Below are 17134 nucleotides of genomic sequence, written 5' to 3'. Positions count from 1 at the left end.
GACGGAAATTCTTCACGGCAGTATTCCTTCTGTCCTATCTGGTCTGCCGGTTATGTAGCAGGTGACTTCACCACATGAGGCAAAGGTTTGGTGACTTGTACAGCTGGAAGAGTCTATGGGAATGCTACCATGGCACTGGGTGATTTCACAACCACAGTGCTGAATTTGAGGTCACATGTCCTTCTTGGAGTAAGATGTAGCAAGAACAGTACTGTAAGTGCCGGATGGTAGAATGCAGGGATTCCGACTAGCCAACAACTTGCGAGCAACCGGATAAGGCACATTTTCCTTGATCCAGATCTCCTGGACAGCCCATACATTGAGATACACGGGACAATCTAGGAAGGAGGCGGGATGGTCACCACTGCAGTTGATTCAGTGAGGAGGAGGAGGCGGACAATCGCTCGTTAGCATGCCTACCACGGGTTATGCATTTGGTCTGGTGTCGACAGGACATTCGAGTTTGGATTTAATGATGACATTGGTAGCAGCGCATCTGGTTCAGAATGTGCGGTCGGACTTCATAGCTTGCTTTGATCTTTGACTGAAGAACCACTCTATCAAATGTGAGAAAAGGAGTGCGTGTGGGCACTAAGGATGCATCTGCCTTTTTCCATCACCCGATTGACTGCAATGACAACCTGATCAAAGTTGCACATTTGGATTTCTGATTCAGTAAGACCATCAAGAAGCCTAGTATAAATAACACCATGGAAAGAATTCAGCGTTTGATGGGCCTAAACACGAACAGGGCAGCCGTGGAGGAGCAAAGCTGCAAGCAGCTGCTGTGCTTGAGAATCAGATGTAGTCTCCAAAAGCAAAGTGTGATTTCATAAATGAGAGCAGGATTTCATGGGGCCAGCAATTGCATCAACACCTTTCTGAATAATAAGCGGATTTACTGTAGAAAAAGACAGACAGTCTTCAATACATGAAACTGCGCTGAACCATGGTGCAACTGGGACGGTCTTTGAAACATTAGCCTCACTCCATTTACGTCTGGTAGACATTGACTGCGAAGATGATGATAGGCTCATTGTGAGAAAATTCGCCATGACTCTCAGCGTCTCCGATGGCGCACTACTTCCAACTGGGGATCCCCATCAGAATGGGTAGCACCAGCTTTAGGCGATTGTCCACACCTCAGACAACACCTCCTGAATACCTAACGGAGGGACCAATTGGCAATTTGGGAAGGTAGCAGCTCATGCAGTCATCCCTCCCTGGGCCTGGGCCTGGCCCATACCAGGGGGTACGTGTGAACCCTTCCCGTCAACTCAGGGCTGGGAATTATACATTACCCAGTCACTTGTTACCTGTCAGACACAAGGGTCAGGTGCATGGGCTGGCCTTCTGTAACACACAGGGTGGAAGAAGAAAAAGAGGAACCGCGAATGACGAAGCTGAGGAAGGATAGGAGTAGGGGAACAAAGAAAGAAAAAAGGAATGAAAAACAAGGGGAGAGACAGATCTGGTATCGGCTATTGAATATGCAGAAAACATTTCCAAAACATCCCAGACATGTTCCCCAAGGGAGGGGAAAAAGAATAGGCAAGAGGATAGACATGCAGCAAGGGAGAGAAATGAATCTGCAAAGGCAGGGGCCAGTGGTAGCAAGGCACGAACCTGCCAAATATTGGGGAGTCCCGGGGGGTGGGGGTGTTACTAATATTTGGAGATGCTACTGACACAGGAGAGGAAACCACTGTGGACCAAATAAATCTAGCCAGAAAACAGTCCTTTGCTTTCCTGTTGCCTAGTGTCACCCAACACCCCAAAAGCAGTTTTGTGTGTGGTACTTACAGTTCTGCAATTATTATTTTCTCAATCACATGATCAGAATCTGCACACTTTTGCATTAGATTTGAGATACTCAAGCAATCACTCAATATTACACAACAGCAATTGTCTACAAATTAATAAAGTTCAACACATGATGTCAGAGGTAAAAGGAACTGTAATAGACTCAAAACTAGAAATTTCTGGATGCCACTAAAATTGTAGCCATTAGAGTAATGCATGAAACTTACAGGCTGCTGACATAAGCCATGCACACTGAGCTGAATTCTGTCACTATAGGAAGCTGAATAGCTTTTATTGAATTGTGTCTGACTTTAAGTATATCACCAACAGGGAAATGATAAATATTATTTCTATCAGATTATCTACTAAAGTACCTGCGTATCTATGCAGATAAAAGGCTGGGAAGCTGTTACTGGAAAATGAGAAGAAAATCTTTCATAGGGTGTCCAACAAAATATTGGTACACCTCGTGTACCAGTAAGTAGGGCAATCTGCATCAGGACAGGGAATTGATATTGTGGAGTGTTACATAAAGAGAGGCTCCATCAAGAACGTAGCGAAGTATCCAGGTAGGAAAATCCTACGGCCAGCACTATTTGAGATCTGTACAAGAAATGGAGGGCTGTACGATTTGTTCAGAATGTGCAGAGGAATAGGTGCCCAACAGTGAGGACGCCTGAAACTATAGACAGAATTCGCAAGGACATTACAAGAAGTTCCCACAAATCAGTAAGAAGGTTACCAAAGCAGGATGGCGTATCATGTACCTCATGTCATTGTGTATTAAATGATATAAAATTGAAAGCCTATTGTGTGACAACATGCAAGAGTTGAAATTTGCTAATTAGGAGAAAAGCATTCATTACTGTAATTGGCTGTTAACATAAATTGCTGTAACAGTTACTTGGACACTTTTTATTTCATGTCAGATGGTTTCATTCGTCAGGTTATGTAAACTCCCATAATTGCGTATCCACCACGCACATTATTGGTCCCACAATTTTCAGTTACACCTTAAACAGTGATAGATATCTAGAGATCTTTGACTCTTTCTTTGCACACATATCCAACCAAAGCATAACTCACATCAACAATGTGTTCCCTGAAGACGGACTTGTCAGTAGACCCTCTGGCCCCCAAGATTCCCAGACATATCATCATGTGATTTTTATTTCTGGGGCACACTAAAAAGCAAAGTGCATACTGATAATCCTTGAACACTAGACAATCTTAAATTGAACATTACTAGAGAAATTAACTACATTACACCTGCAGAACTACATAGTGTTGCTGGTAACATCATCGTATGAAGTCAGCAATGCCTAAATTCCCATATCCATCACTTCCAGTATCTCTTATAAACAGGTAACCACAATTTTTTTTTACATTACTCTTCTCTATTCCTTTTTAGTTAGTTCATTGTTACTTGAATCTCAGGCATACCGGTTATATGCCGTACACCCTGTATTAAATGCAGGCCTTTTAAGAAATGGAAACAAGTGAAAAATGGGTGTCCAACTCCCTTGATACTTAATGTGGCAAAAGGCATAAAAGCAGGAAAGCAGGAAGATCAAGCAGTAGATAATTGACAGGATGGAGTTTCTGTTCAATTCTGATATCACAGGGTTTCAGCAGAACTGCCGCCAATTTTATGTTACTGGCAATGATCACTAAATGCAGAAATTATCCTGATAATATAGAAAGGGGCAGCAACTATAACGGCTACATTTCTCTTCCATTTGTGCAAACTTTACTACATCTACACCCAGCAAGACACCTTATGACGTGTGGCAGAGGGTACTCTGTGTACCAGTCACCCCCCCCCCCCTCCCCCTTCTTCCTTTTTCAGTCATGAATGGTCTGCAAGAAGAACAAGTCTCTGTGTGAACTCAAACTTCTCTAATTTTTCCTTCAAGATCTTTTTGTGAGATATGTAGAAGGAAGCTACATGTCGGTTGATTCTTTTAGGAGTGTACCCACTTGGAATTTTTACATGAAACCACATCATTACGAATATGCCTCTCTTGTAGGATCTACCATAGGAGTTGCCTGAGCATCTCCATGGCACTTTTGTGGTTGCTAAATGAACCTGCGACAAAATGCTCTGCACTTCTTTGGATCTTTTCTAGATCTTGTATCACTTCTGGCAAGTAACATACAACCAAAACGAACTATGAAGTAGTGTGATACACCATCATGTGGAAACGAAGCGAGTTATTTTGTACCCTTGTCAGAAGCACAAACAGAAGATAATCATTTACATAAACTGAGAATTGACAGCTAATTTGCTAGGCATTTCTGAAATTCATGTACTAAAATAATTTTCTTAAGTAAGGATTAGTGTTTAATAACAAATACAAAATGTTGTTTGCAATGCTCAAACACTTCAACTCATTCATAATTTGATGAAAGAACTCTAACATAAAACATTGTGTCTACATGTTCAAGAAATGATTGGAGGAAAACTGATGGTAATATGGATTCCTACCTCTTCTGGAACCATGTCTCTGAGCTTCACCTCTTGAGATCTCGAAACAGAAGCAGTTCTATGGTATTCCACCAGCTCATTCAAACTGTTGAATTTAACTACCCAAAGGAAAAATTTCCCTTGAGCATCACGAAGTACCTTAAAATGCTGAACTCCATCCGAACACCTGAAAAAAAATATTTTATTACAAATCTATAGGAACATTGTAAATCAAGAGGATGGGTTGCTGAGCAGAGCAGAGGGGAAGGAGAATACAGTCATGGATTGGAGTGACGGAAGAGGAGAGGGGCTAGTGGGTATGCATATCTCAATAATAAGTAATGTTACTTGAAGTACATTAACCATTTATATTACAAGCAGATGGTAACAAAGGGAGCAGACCGACAGAATTTTAGGGCACTCTCTTGCCCTTCAGATGGTAAACAGCCCCTAAAGATGTAACGATCAGTAATTATCAAGTGGCTGTAGAAGGTTATGTGAATCACTGCAGTCAAGACACAGGAATTGTGCCCTGAAAAGAAAGCCATGGTTATATATTCCATGAAAAACTATTTTAGATTAGGCCCCCCATTCAGATCCCAGAGAGGGGTCAACAAGGGGGGGGGGGGGGATGAAAATGAATCAAATACTGGAAAAATCAATAAAACAGTAACATTCCAAGATACAAAGCATGGAATGTCAGAAGTATGAATATGGCAGAGAAGTTAGAAAATCATGAAAGGGAAATTCAATGATGCACTCTAGATATAGTAGGAATCGGTGAAATGAAATGAAAAGACTGAAGACTTATGGCAAGACAAATATATAGGGTCATAGTAACAGCATAAAAATGATATAAAGAGATGAAGATTTGTTACAAAATAAGCCATAGAGTGTGTTACTGTGAAAAGTTCAGTGACAGCATTATCCTCATCAGAATCAACCATCCCAATCAGATGATGGAGGGGGAGGGAGTGGCGGAGGGGGAGGGGTAGGAGGGAGGGGGAGGGGGACGGGGGGAGGGAGAGAGGGAAGGGGAGGGAGAGGGTACGAGGGTATTTAAAAGAAAATTAACATCTAATAATCATGGAGATTTGTAATGCTATAAAAGAGGAAGGGACTGAAGAAGAGTAGCATTCACATTGCAGAGACAGAATCGAGGTGCAAGCCCAGTCTTTCTGAAATGATTTTACAGAAACTATTCAGGAAAAAAACAAAACATTTTTGCTTCTTTGGAAGTTACAAATGGTTAACAAGCCAGGTGAAAATGAAATGCTGCTTTTGTTGCATTTTCAGTGGAATTGTTTTTGGTACCAACCAAAGCAGACGTGACAATAGATCTTTTTCAGTGGTCACCATGCACTTGTGGTCGTGTATGGGCTCCACTACATATTTACAAAAAAATGTAAATGCAGGGTTTAGTTTAGAATAGTACTGCCCCTCCAGTAGTCACCATTTCCATGCAGCTGTCTGCAACACCATAACTACTGCTCTCGTCACGCAGGCCCAGACAACCGTCCACCTACCGGCCATCTTATTCTGTGTGCACTCTACAAGCCAGGTAGTAGAAATGACAGAGGAGAAATTCTCCTTGAGGTCTGCAATAAATTTCAACCAGTAATAGCAAATGTACTTTTCAGTAATCACAAGAGTAGGTGGTATAATTTTAGGGTATTATAATGCAAAAAGCATGCCTTGATTAAGTACATTTAGGAGGATGGGGAAAGGGAGCAGTATCAACATAAACTTAAAAGAGAAATTATGTAGCAATAATGCAAAACGTTCTAAGTTGTTCTGTAAAATTTTTTATCAACTGTCCTCATGTTCAAAAACAATAAAGAGACTATCTGAGTTGGCAATGATGGCACATATCCAAGCCAAATCGATACAGGTTTGGTATCATTACAAATGACAGCAGTGAAACAGAACTCTATAGATAGTTTGGTGTAACAGTATGAAAATTTATAATGAAGTCACTGATTGAGTAAAAGGAAAAACTAATGAATTAAATAGAAAGGACAGGTGTGTGAAATCTAAGGATACAAATAAATTGTGTTCTGTCAGAAGAGCGAAATCTTTAACCTGAGAATGAAACCTGCTAAAACCAGAACAATTTTTAGCAACAATCTCAAATGAAAAAACTGAAAACGTTAAGCATCACCATCTCGCAATTTTGCTTGCACAATGCATGGACACAGGACAGCACCACCACAGTAAAGAAAATGAGCATCAAGAAATTGGTAAGTACATGACTTAATTGAAATACATTAATTGAAGCTCTATGATCCAAACAAGTTATATTAAATTTTAGGTTAGACTTTACAGTGGCTGTTATCGATCCTGAATAAAGCATTAAGTTTACTGTTACTAGTCACTGTTTAGTCAGCTATTCTGTAATTTTTTTTCTTAAACATGTCTGTTGACATCTGTGATACATTGGTGATGAGCTTCACCCAGTTCTTTTGGTCCAGTGGAGCTTGAACATCATGTTTCCATCATTTGCTGAGAATTGCCTCTTCTTCTGCAGTGACTATTACTGCGAAGTTGTAAAAGATGTGTGTAGAATGTGTGATTCCTTGTGTTGTTTTGGTTCAATTTGGGAAGTAACTGTTTCTTAATATTAGCTAGTATTCTCCTTTTGTGTCGCTTTCATTTTCCATACAATGAATCTGGTGTACTTTCCGACTTTTTCAGTTATGGATTCATATACTCGTCTATGATGCAATTTTCCCAACTGTAACTCTGCACTATAAAACTCTATGCTGCACATAAGTTTTTTAATATAGTGGTAACAGTAAAAATATTTTTTGCTCTCCATACCTTTAATGTTCTACAACTTCTTTTTACAATTTTTTTAATGTACATTTCTTGTACAGCAAGAGAATGTAGAACAAACACATGCTCTCCCTGTGGTAAATGGATTAACTGACCATGATGCACAACTGATTAACTTACAAAACCTAAAAGGGTATACACTTCAGAAATCATTAAGTAAGAGTGTGAGGGTGCTGAGCCCATTACCTATAGATCACTTCAGAGAAAGTTTAGGAAATGTAAACGGGGAAGACATATATAATGAGCCAAATGCTAATGATAAATGCAGCATATTTCTTGATAAATTTATATCCCTTTATGAACATTGTTTTCCAAAGAAAATTACTAAATGTGACAACACAAACTTGTCAAAGAAACTTTGTATTACTACAGGTATTAAAGTGTCTTCAGAAAGAAAAAGAAAACTGTATGAGGCAACAAGAACTAGTAAAGATCCAGTAGTAGTTTTACACTATAAAAACATACTGAGAAAAGCTGTAAGGAAATCAAGAAATATATATGCTTGAGAAGAAATTAACAACTCTAGCAATAAAATCAAATCAATATGGAATGTTGTTAGAAGGGAGACAGGAAAAGGAACCACTGGGGTAGGTAGTATTACTGTTAAAGAGAACGAGACCATTGTAACCAACAGTACACAGGTAGCCAATGTATTTAACTATCACTTCTTAAATGTAGGAGGGGGGGGGGGGGGGGGGGGGGGGGAATGGCAAGAATAGTTCAAAAGAGAAAGCCAGCCAGTACATGGAGGAGTCAGTTTTGAAAAATTTTAGTCAGATTAAGTTTTATCTAACAACCTCTAGTGAAATACGGAAAATTATTAAATCTTTGAAAAATAAATGTTCTGTTAGAGTAGATGACACCTTTAACAAGTTATTAAGACAATGTGGAGCAATTACAGCTGATGTTTTGAGTCACGTATGTAATGCATCACTGACTCAGAGTATTTTTCCAGACTGGTTAAAATATGCCATTGTCAGGCCTCTCTACAAAAAGGGGGAAACCACAGATGTCAATAATCAGCGGCCAGTATTCTTGCTTACAGCATTTTCAAAAATCTTTGAGAAAGTAATGTAGTCAAGAGTAGTTAGCAATCTCAACAGGAATGGGATACTTCGTAAATCACAGTTTGAATTTCAGAAATGCTTTTCCACTGTGACAGCAATATACAATTTCACTGTCCACATAAGAGAGTCTTTAAATAGTATAATGTCACCAGTAGGAATATTCTATGACTTATCCAAAGCATCTGATTGTGCGAACCATGACTTAATGTTAGAGAAATTACAATTCTATGGTATAAATGGAACAGAATATGAGTGGTTCAAGTCATATCTACAGAACAGGAAGCAAAATGTCTCTTTATATGCTTCAAGTGATTCAAAGGAGTTTGCCACTTCATCTAACTGGGTTGAAACTACATTAGCTGTTTCACAAGGTTCGATCATGGGTCCCCTCCTGTTCTCGATAAATGTGAATGACCTCCCTTCTTATGTGAAACAAGATGCTGAACTGACACTGATTGCTGATGATACAAGCATAATTATTAATCCAGTAAAAGAAAGTCCGATAGAAAATGATACAAATAAGGTCTTTGGAAAAGTTATTAATTGGTTTTCTGTGAATGGGCTTGCTCTGAACTTTGAAAAAACACAGTACATCCAATTTTCTGCAGCAGAAAGTATAATTCCTTCAATAAACATAACACATCAATAAAAGTCAGTAGCCAGGGTAGAGCACACTAAGTTATTGGGTGTACATATATATATATATGAGAATCTTAATTGGAAAATTCATATTTTGGATCTCCTAAAGCGATTAGGTTCAGCAACTTTTGCAATCAGAATAATTGCTAATTTTGAGGATGTAGAAATTAGTAAGCTAACATACTTTGAATACTTCCAGTCTCTGATCTCATATGGAATAATATTCTGGAGCAACCCAACATTTAGGCAAAAGGTATTCACTGCTCAGAAGAAAGTAGTTAGAATAATGTGTGGGGTTCACAGTCGCACATCTTGTAGGCATCTGTTTAAAAGGTTAGGAATTCTTACAACTGCTTCACAGTACATTTACTCAGTAATGAAAATTTTTTCTCAACAACATGGACCAGTTTAAAATCAACAGCAACATTCATGATTACAGTACCAGAAAAAAGAAAGACCTACACTATCCTTTATTTAACCTATCTTTGGCACAGAAACAGGTAAAATACGCTGCTTGAAATCTTTTTGATAAATTGCCAGATGAAATAAGATGTCTGACAGACAGCAGTAATAGTTTCTAAAACAAATTGAAATCATACCTCCTTGACAACTCCTTCTACACCACAGATGAATTCCTGAATATGGGTAAATAAATCTGGAGATATAATATATGCATTTTGCGCCATTTAAGGGAATGGGATAGATAATAGAAATATTTAGGTATAACACTATAATGTAAACAAAAAGAAAGAGAAAAAACTTTTTTCCTGTGTGTACTTCTTGTAAATCAGACACGTTCCACATCATAACGGTTTTTCCGTGCTATTGATCAATGGAACAGATAACTAACTAACTAACCATCCTTGATTTCCCCTTTTTAAACAGTTCTTTTCGCTTTTCCTGATTGCCACTGCCTAATGATTTATTCACATCGGACTGCAAACTACATTTAATTGACTAGATTCACTTCAAGTTAAACTCCGTTTAGTTTTCCATTACCTCTGATAGCACCACTCTACAATTGCAAGTTCATTAGAATCCATTAATCAATTTCATTCATGTCTTTCTCCCTACAACCTATTAATCACTATCTGGAACAGACAGAATCAATTTTGTTGACAACTACTTTTTGTAAATGAACATTTTGATCAACAGTCTGCCCTACACTGAAAGCTGGAGACAAAGCATTAAAAATCATGTAGCAGAAAGAGAGAAGTGTACAAAATAATCAGTGTGTGCACATTGTGCAATAAAAAGGAAAGTCTATCAGAGCATTTCAAAGATTTTGACTTGGATCCTGTTTACACTGCAATAAATGCTCCAAGGAGAAGCACATTTAAAAGAGTGGAGTGGCAAATGGTGCCTTTTACTCACAAAATTACTGGTGTTGTGCTTAAATATGACAGTTTCAGTTCTCATCTTGATTCCAGTAATCAAACTACTAGCTTGGAGCTAGAAAAATGGAGCTTTGAGAGTGCAGGCATTGTGCTGGCTAGTATTTGGAGCCACTGATAATTTTCCTGTGGTTGCTGAGTACATTATGTCAACAGATACCAGACTGGATATCATACAGGTTAGGACTTGGAAAATGATGCAACTTGTCACACAAATCACTATATGAATCACAATATTTTTTACAAACTGTAAAATGCAAGCTTGTCGCATGTTGCAGGGTGCCACTGTCCAGCCTGTGACGAATACTACGAGAGGGGTTTTCACCATCACCTGTTTTCATTAAACAGACATCAGACTGTATGAAACCAAAATAAGTGATGACTCTGAAGGTAAATTTACTCTGCTGTTACTACAGCTATCTTCAGATCTCCAAGCGTCACACATCACATTTGAAGCAAGTTCTGTATAATGGCTATTACTCTGAGGTCGATACATACTTATTTAAATGATCTTGTGACATCTGTAGCACATATTTTTCACCATACAAAGCCATTAACCAACACATGCAAACATATAAGAGCCAACTAGAGGCTTTGCCCATCATGAAGATTCATCCTCAAAGAATTGTAGCTACATGTATCACGGAAGTTCTTGGTTTGATAAACAATGATAATGCTATATAGATCGGTGAAAATGATGGGGATATATCAAATGTTCCAAGACATTACCCATACTGAGAACGAAGTGCCTGCAATACCAACCATAAATAATAAAAACAAATTGGTTCAAAGTCCTTGGACGCAAGATGATTAAATTTTGGTATTGTTCATTTGATTTGGTATCTTTTTAAAATTTTCTAAAATGTTTCATTTATTCTTGATTTTATAAAAAATATTTTATGTAGAAATATATAAATAATTTTGGAAATGTTGTTTTAAGTTAATTATTTCTAAATTTAAAACTGCAAAATATGTTACATCACACTTGGGGAGGGGGCCTATGACATGGTCGGAAGGGGGGTGTTGTTGGGTGGGGAAGGCTCCAAAAAAGTACGAAATTTGTGTGACATAATTTATAGATGGCCTCTTGGTGAGATCATCAGTGTATTGGGCACAGTTCTTGTCACTGCACATAAATAGGCTGTTTGGGGGAGGGGGGGGGGGCGTTTTTGTTGTGGGAGAAATGACAGCCGTTGAAATGCACACAGTGTTGGTTGCTGAGTTTAATGTCGACAGAGGTGTGGTTGGAGCCATCAAAGAGGTGTTGCTCAATGTCCAGAAGGTGGCACGCTGGGGTGAGGAGGACCGGGTAAAGCAAATGGGAGAGAAGGTGTTGAGGTTGTGAAGGAGTGAGCATAGGATGTATTGGCCCTTAGTCCAGATCATGAAGATATCATCAATGAACTTGAACCAGACTAGCATTTTAGTGCTTTTGGAGGGTTGGATGGTCTCTTCTAGATGGATTATAAACATGTTGGCATAGGAGGGTGCCATTTGGGTGCCTATGGTTGTGCTGCAGGTTTGTTTGTATACCTTCCCTTCAAAGGACAAGTAGTTGCGACTTAGGATAAAGTTAGTAAGATGTATAAGCAATGAGGTAGTGATTTGGAGTCTGAAAGATGCTGAGGGAGATAGTCTTCAATAGTGGTAAGACCATGGGCATGAGGTATGTTCATGGCCAGAGAATTGGTGTCAACAGTTACAAGAAGGGATCCATGAGGGAAAGGGGTGGAGATGGAAAGGCAGCAAAGGAAGTAGTTGATATCTTGGACATGGAAGGCTAGTTTATGGGCAGTTGGCTGGAGATCTCGGTCAATGAGCCAGCCAGCTTTCCTTCAGGTTGAAAGGCCACCACCAAACTGTGGCCACAAGCACAGTAAACCACCACGTGGCACCACATGCAGCTGTACGTTATATGCTCAATTTCAATGGCTGCTTCACTACCCAAGCCATTTGGATCCTCCTTTCCACTAACAGCTTTTCTGAACTGTGCAGAGGGGAATTATCCTAAAAATATATTCTTTGCTTCCAAAACTATCCCAGCCTCAACCTACGGTAATCTACCATCCCCACACCCTCTCCACCCAACAGTTTCCATCCCTTCTGCCCTATCACCTCCTCCCTATTTGCACCCCTCACCCTCTTTGTGTGCCGTCTTCTGCCAATGCACCTGTCCGTCTTTCCCCTAACTGCTCTTTTCCTCCATCATTCATCACATATTTTAGCATTTCATTTTCTGCACCTACCCAAGCCAAAACGAACTGGTGATCCTCAACCTAAACAATCCCCCATACCACATCCGTCCCTTTGCTCTGGTGCTTCTGTACATTTTCAACATATTTGTGCATATTCTTACACAGTTTTATGCATTATTACATATGTGTGTATTTGTACACATTTGTGTGTATTTATACATATTTTAATGATGATGTAAATAAAATAGAAAGAAACTTCCACATGGGAAAAATATAATAAAAACAAAGATTCCAAGACTTACCAAGCGGGAAAGCGCTGGCAGACAGGCACATGAACAAAACACACAAACACACACACAGAATTACTAGCTTTCGCAACCGATGGTTGCTTCTTCAGGAAGGAGAGGGAAAGACGAAAGGATGTGGGTTTTAAGGGAGAGGGTAAGGAGTCATTCCAATCCCGGGAGCGGAAAGACTTCCCTTAGGGGAAAAAAAGGACAGGTGTACACTCGCGCGCGCGCACGCACACACACACACACACACACACACACACACACACACATATATATATATCCATCCGCACATACACAGACACAAGCAGACCATAATCAGGACTATACTCACATACTAGTTAATAAACAAAAGGGGTGTGTAATGTGAACAGTGAAGAGCATATAAATATAACTTATAGGGCAATTACAGTTTTGTCATACAAAGTGGGTAATATTTACATTTCAATTCCTAATTCTTACTAGACTATAAATAGTTATACAGAACTGATTCTGTGAAAAACATGGAAAGGTTAATGAGATACTTACTTCACTGAAAGAGAGAAATCTCCTGGAGAACTTTCACTAACACGAATGAGGAATGCTCCTTCATGCTTGTTTAGTAAAAGCTTCTCAGCATCTGCTCTTGTTATTCTTCCATAATACCAGCTGAAAGGCAGAACAGTTCAGGTGTAATTACATCACAAGTTTACAAATAAATAAACATTCAAGTTTGGGATAGCTACACATGAAAGTGAAAGTGGAAGTGGAAGCTGTCCAACTCACTCAGTCCAGTAACGATGTCGCAAAAAAGCATTTTGCTTGTAAAAAATGAGGTAGAAGATTTTTTTATCTTGTTTATATAGCTGAGAGTTGTCGAATCCAACTTTTTGATCTCCAAAACCCTCAGAACAATTTTTTTTTTGTTTGGGTCAGGGAGGGGGCAAGAAATTTTGCCAATTTTTTCAGGTTTTCGCCTATTGCTTGGAAACTATGCATCCTACTGAAAATGTTATTCTTATCAAAATGAAAGGGCATTAAATTTTGTGTTGAATGACCTACTTAAATGTCAAAATTGGTGCATCTGTTTGGTCACAATTAGTTGTCAAACTTCATTCATTTTTACCAGCATAGCTAGGAAGTCGGCTCCAATGCCTGTAACTCAAAAATGGCAACTCCAAATGAAAAGTTTCAAGCTGTCAAAGCTGTAGAGCATGAAATTTCATGTTACAGAAGCATCTAGTTTTTCAGTTTTTGGCACTACTGCGTGTTCATACACTTGAAAGTCATAGCAATTCCATTTAGCAGATGGATGTGGTTAAAGTGAAACAGAAAGGACTGAAAATGCTACTACAATCCAGTAAGACACGAAAAATCAAATCATGTCAAAAGTTATTAATTGATCTGACTGAAGCTGAAGTGAACAGTGCTTGTTGGAAAAAGTGCAGTATGGCCCTGCACCGTCAACATCGAATCTTCAATCATATAAGAAGGTATTTGATTTTAATAAACACTGCTTTTACTGTGGCAAATACCAGTGCTAATTGGGAGAAACTTAGCAGACTTCCCTGTGCAAAGCAAAATATTGTTTGTAAAATGATGAAACTTGAATTAACAGATACTGTTATTGAGGTTGGTGAAAGGCGATGTGATAACTGGGCTCACAAAGTGTGTAATGTATCTGTGATGAGGACCTTTGTGCTAAAAATGCTCAGTATCATAGGTTTCTTCAGAGGGATTTTTACTGGCCAACAATGGATGGAGGAAAATGAGGAAGCCCTGGACCCACACAGATAGATGAAGAAATGGAAATACTTTCTTCCTACATCGAACAACCACAAGGGTGCCAGTTTACTTTGCAGGTGTTAAAGAACCAAATCACGAATAGCTGGGAAGTAGATGTAAGGACCATAAAAACTCAACTCTTCCGAAAGTATGGTGAAGAAATAATGATTGTTGGCAGAGATAAAAGGAGCACTGTAGTGTGATTCAGAGTCTATAGTTTCAATCACAGTATGCTATCAGATCTATATGAAGAGTGTTTGAGAATTGCACATGCCGCTGCAGATATGCTTCTTGAGGACATGTGTACACAGGTCTATGATCAGTGCAATATCCCCCCCCCCCCCAAACCCCACCTGATGATTTCTTGTCAGATGTCCAATCAGTGATCTCTGAATCATTGCTCGATTTTTACGGCTTGTTCATTTTGAAAAACAAACTATGAACTCTCAGATAAGTGGAAAAAAGTGAGTTGCTTTGTCATATTCATTTCTGCGGTAAGGCTACAGCCATTTCTAAATTCACTGTTGATTCGGATAGGGCTTCCCTATTAGAGACATCCTCATTTGCACAACCTGAGCAACCTAAGATACCAGTGAAGGATACATCCAGCTCATCTCCGATATCGATGAATTTAACTCCTGCATGATTGCAGGGTTGAATACTTTCCATTCCAAGGGAGGAATCATGCAGTCTTCCTCAAAAATGTTCAAATGTGTGTGAAATCTTGTGGGATTTAACTGCTAAGGTCATCAGTCCTTAAGCTTACACACTACTTAACCTAAATTATCCTAAGTGCGAACACACACACACACACCCATGCCTGAGGGAGGACTTGAACCTCCTCCGGGATCAGCCGCACAGTACATGACTGCAGCGCCTTAGACCGCTCGGCTAATCCCGCGCGGCGCAGTCTCCCTCCCTCACAGCTATGGAGTCTGAGAAGAATACTGATCCAGACACAAGATGTTCAACTTCTGAATTTTTGTATACCGAAGTGAATCTTTGCAAAGGGGAACAAGATCTTCTGAACGATCTCATAGATTTAAAACACCAATCTCTTCAACAGATATAATTTTTGATGAAGTTATGAATACTGCAGCTGCACAGGAAAAGTTTCTCACAAATGGAGCAACATGAAGCATTAGATTTTTATACTCGTGAGGAAATTTGAGGATGGGGGTATTCAAGTGCTACAGGCAGAAGAAGATGTGGCTTCATTAATTGCGGAAACAGCTATTTACCAAGTTGCTGAATATGACAGTGCGGCAATCTTAAGCGAGGACATTGGTGTGCTTATTCTCCTAATTGGTCCAGGAAACAACTACAACAACTTGTACTAACATAAACCGGGGATAGGGTAATCAGCAGGAGTGTGATACTCATGTAATTCTGTCAATTTCGACCCTGCATTTGCACTTTTCAGCCATGCCTTCACAGGATGTGATACACCATCCTCTTTTCCTGGCCAAGGAAAATGGAAAATAGTAAACCTTATGGAGCAACAGCCACAACTCAAAGTGCAAGCTGCTGGATTTATTGTACCTCCAATCTGTCAAGACTTAATAGCACAGACAGAACATCTGATGTTAGCACTGTCTGGGAGTTCCAACTGCATGACTTTGGACAAGCCCAGGTACAACATTTTTTAAAGTCTGCCCTGAGAAAATCTTTCAGACATGAAAGGCTACTGCCAACATTGGACTCAGCGAGGTGGCACTGACTCTGATCCAACCATCAGGTACAATCTTGGCTGTGGAGGAGAACTGATCCATGCCACTGGGGCTGGAAAAAAGCAACTTATCAGGCTTGTTTCATATGATTATGATGAAAGATGTGGCACCACCACACATGTTACTGAAGACATTTCCTGGACATGCAAAACAGGATTCACAGCAGTATGTGGATGTCACAGATCTGGAGTGAACTGCTCCTCGATGTTTGAATGCTGTTGTGGCTTATCTTGAGGGAACACCCCAGAAATTGGGCTTGTCAAGGATGAGAAAAGGAGAGAACATGTGTTACAGGACAAGGAAGTTGGTGAAGGTGCTGCAATGGATCCCAAAGATAGGATGTTGGATTGACACCTGCTGCAGCCTCCCAAATGACCTTGATGGAACTGAAATTTAATAAAATGTTAATCTCTGATATTTAACTTTTTTTTATGTTGTCACGCCCTCTTATTTGTTCATTTGTACAATTTTTATATTACCTCAACATCAATATGTATTGGCCATTACTATCTACTTAGCTTTCATTTTAGCAACCCACTCTTAGCAATTAAGACTTGGATAAAAATGAACAAAAATACACACGAACAAAGAAAATTAGAACGATATGCATAGAGAACACACATGTGCTCTTAGGGAACAGTCTTCCCACTGGAAATTTAATTTCATTGAATAATTTTGACTTAAAAGAGAAACAACAAAATTGAGTTATGTTGGCATTCAAGTGTACGAATGCTTAACAGTACCTAAAATGAAATTTCATGCTGTACAACTTTAATAACCTGACATACTTAATTTGGAGTAGCCGTTCTTGAGTTACAGGCATTGGAGCCTACTTTTTAGCCAAGTTGGTAAAAACGAATGAACTCTGACAACTGATTAAGGCAAAACAGCTACACTGATTTAGATATTTAAGTAGGGCATTCGACACAATATTTAATGCACTTTCATTC

General features: G+C 39.2%; 1 protein-coding gene across 1 annotated transcript in view; it reads right to left on the bottom strand.

Moving 5' to 3' along the window:
• The window catches only part of LOC126331676 (growth factor receptor-bound protein 2), a 47371-nt gene that overhangs the window by 22236 nt on the left and 8001 nt on the right, over positions 1-17134 (bottom strand). The window contains exons 3-4 of the mRNA XM_049996512.1: positions 13219-13338; positions 4292-4457 (exon numbers count right to left, since the gene is read on the bottom strand). Of these exons, the coding sequence (XP_049852469.1) occupies positions 4292-4457; positions 13219-13338 (286 nt within the window). The remainder of the gene's footprint in view (positions 1-4291; positions 4458-13218; positions 13339-17134) is intronic.

This window comes from Schistocerca gregaria, chromosome 2 (assembly GCF_023897955.1).
Source record: "Schistocerca gregaria isolate iqSchGreg1 chromosome 2, iqSchGreg1.2, whole genome shotgun sequence".
NCBI lineage: Eukaryota > Metazoa > Arthropoda > Insecta > Orthoptera > Acrididae > Schistocerca > Schistocerca gregaria.
The sequence above is the reverse complement of the archived record's forward strand: the minus strand, read 5'-3'. Positions and strand labels throughout refer to the sequence as shown.